The sequence below is a fragment of the Cariama cristata genome, unplaced genomic scaffold, assembly GCF_000690535.1.
Source record: "Cariama cristata isolate BGI_N322 unplaced genomic scaffold, ASM69053v1 scaffold22253, whole genome shotgun sequence".
NCBI lineage: Eukaryota > Metazoa > Chordata > Aves > Cariamiformes > Cariamidae > Cariama > Cariama cristata.
The window spans coordinates 4,265-5,329 of NW_009606923.1; the positions used below are offsets into that span (position 1 = coordinate 4,265).

The 1,065-nt window shown below is 64.4% G+C and overlaps 1 protein-coding gene across 1 annotated transcript in view; it reads right to left on the bottom strand.

The window, feature by feature from the left end:
- Positions 1 to 1,063, bottom strand: part of LOC104158803 (low-density lipoprotein receptor-related protein 1-like) — a gene marked incomplete at its 5' end in the record, with an annotated part of 3,736 nt that extends 2,673 nt beyond the window's left edge. Inside the window, 3 exons of the mRNA XM_009696551.1 lie at positions 67 to 193; positions 775 to 904; positions 980 to 1,063. Coding sequence (XP_009694853.1) covers positions 67 to 193; positions 775 to 904; positions 980 to 1,063 — 341 coding nt within the window. The remainder of the gene's footprint in view (positions 1 to 66; positions 194 to 774; positions 905 to 979) is intronic.
- Between the last annotated feature and the right edge of the window lie 2 nt (positions 1,064 to 1,065).

Here is a 1,065-nt window from a genome sequence, read left to right on the forward strand (position 1 = left end):
CCTTGGGACTGGCACGCTCCCTGCCAGGCCCCAGGGCAGCACCATCCTCCCAGCCAGCGACTGTACCTCGTAGTCAACAGATATCCCGTTGGGCCAACTGATGCTGACGTTAACCAGCACCATCCGCTCGGTCCCGTCCAGGCGCGACCGTTCGATGCGGGGGTACTGCCCCCACTCCGTCCAGAACAGATACCTGCAGGGGACAGCAGGGATGTGACCACGGGGCGGGCTAGAAGCAGCATCCTTGGGCCTTTCGGCCAGCAGAGCAGAGGACAAACACCTCTCCCCCTCACCCCTCCACACCGGGGGCTCAGTCCAGACCCCCGGTGACCTGCCCGCCTGCCCGCAGACCGCGCTGCAGCTGGGGACAGGACCACCACACTGCAGCTGGGTGCAGCCCAGAAACCAGCCCGTGTGCCAGGCACGTAAGGTGCTGTTCCCCATCCTTCCCCGAACCCAAACAACTCTCCTCTCCCTGTGACTCTGGCCAAAGCTGAAGCAGGTCGGGGGAGGCTCCACGTGGATCTTCGGAGGTGCTGCCACCCACAAAGCCATGGGGAGCTCCCAGGAGGCTCAGCCCACCGGTGAAAGGGCAGTCAAACCCAGCCGGTTTGGACACCAGAGGTCTGTCTCTTGGTGTGGCAGATGATCTATAAGTCCTTCTCCACTGCGCGCAAACTGCACAGCTCTGCCAGGAGGCTGTCGGGGGTCTCTGGTACATCCCCCACCCCGCAGCTGATGGCCCTCTCTGGGCAGCTTTGTGCAGCATCTCACCCCTTCTCTGGATGGACCGTGATGGCCCGTGGCTTGTCCAGCCCCTGTGAGATGACCACATAGCGGAAGGACCCGTTCAGCCTGGCCACCTCGATGACGTCGAAGCCCTGGTCTGTCCAGTAGATGTTTCCTGCGGGGAGGGGATGGTGAACACCCGCTCCCGGGCCGCCCGCCCGCTCCTCCTGGCTCCAGAGCCCCGTCTCACCAGCGATCCAGTCCACGGCGATGCCCTCCACGCGGCCAATGCCATTGGTGACCACGTCCTCCCGCCACGTCTGGTCCCGCTTGGCT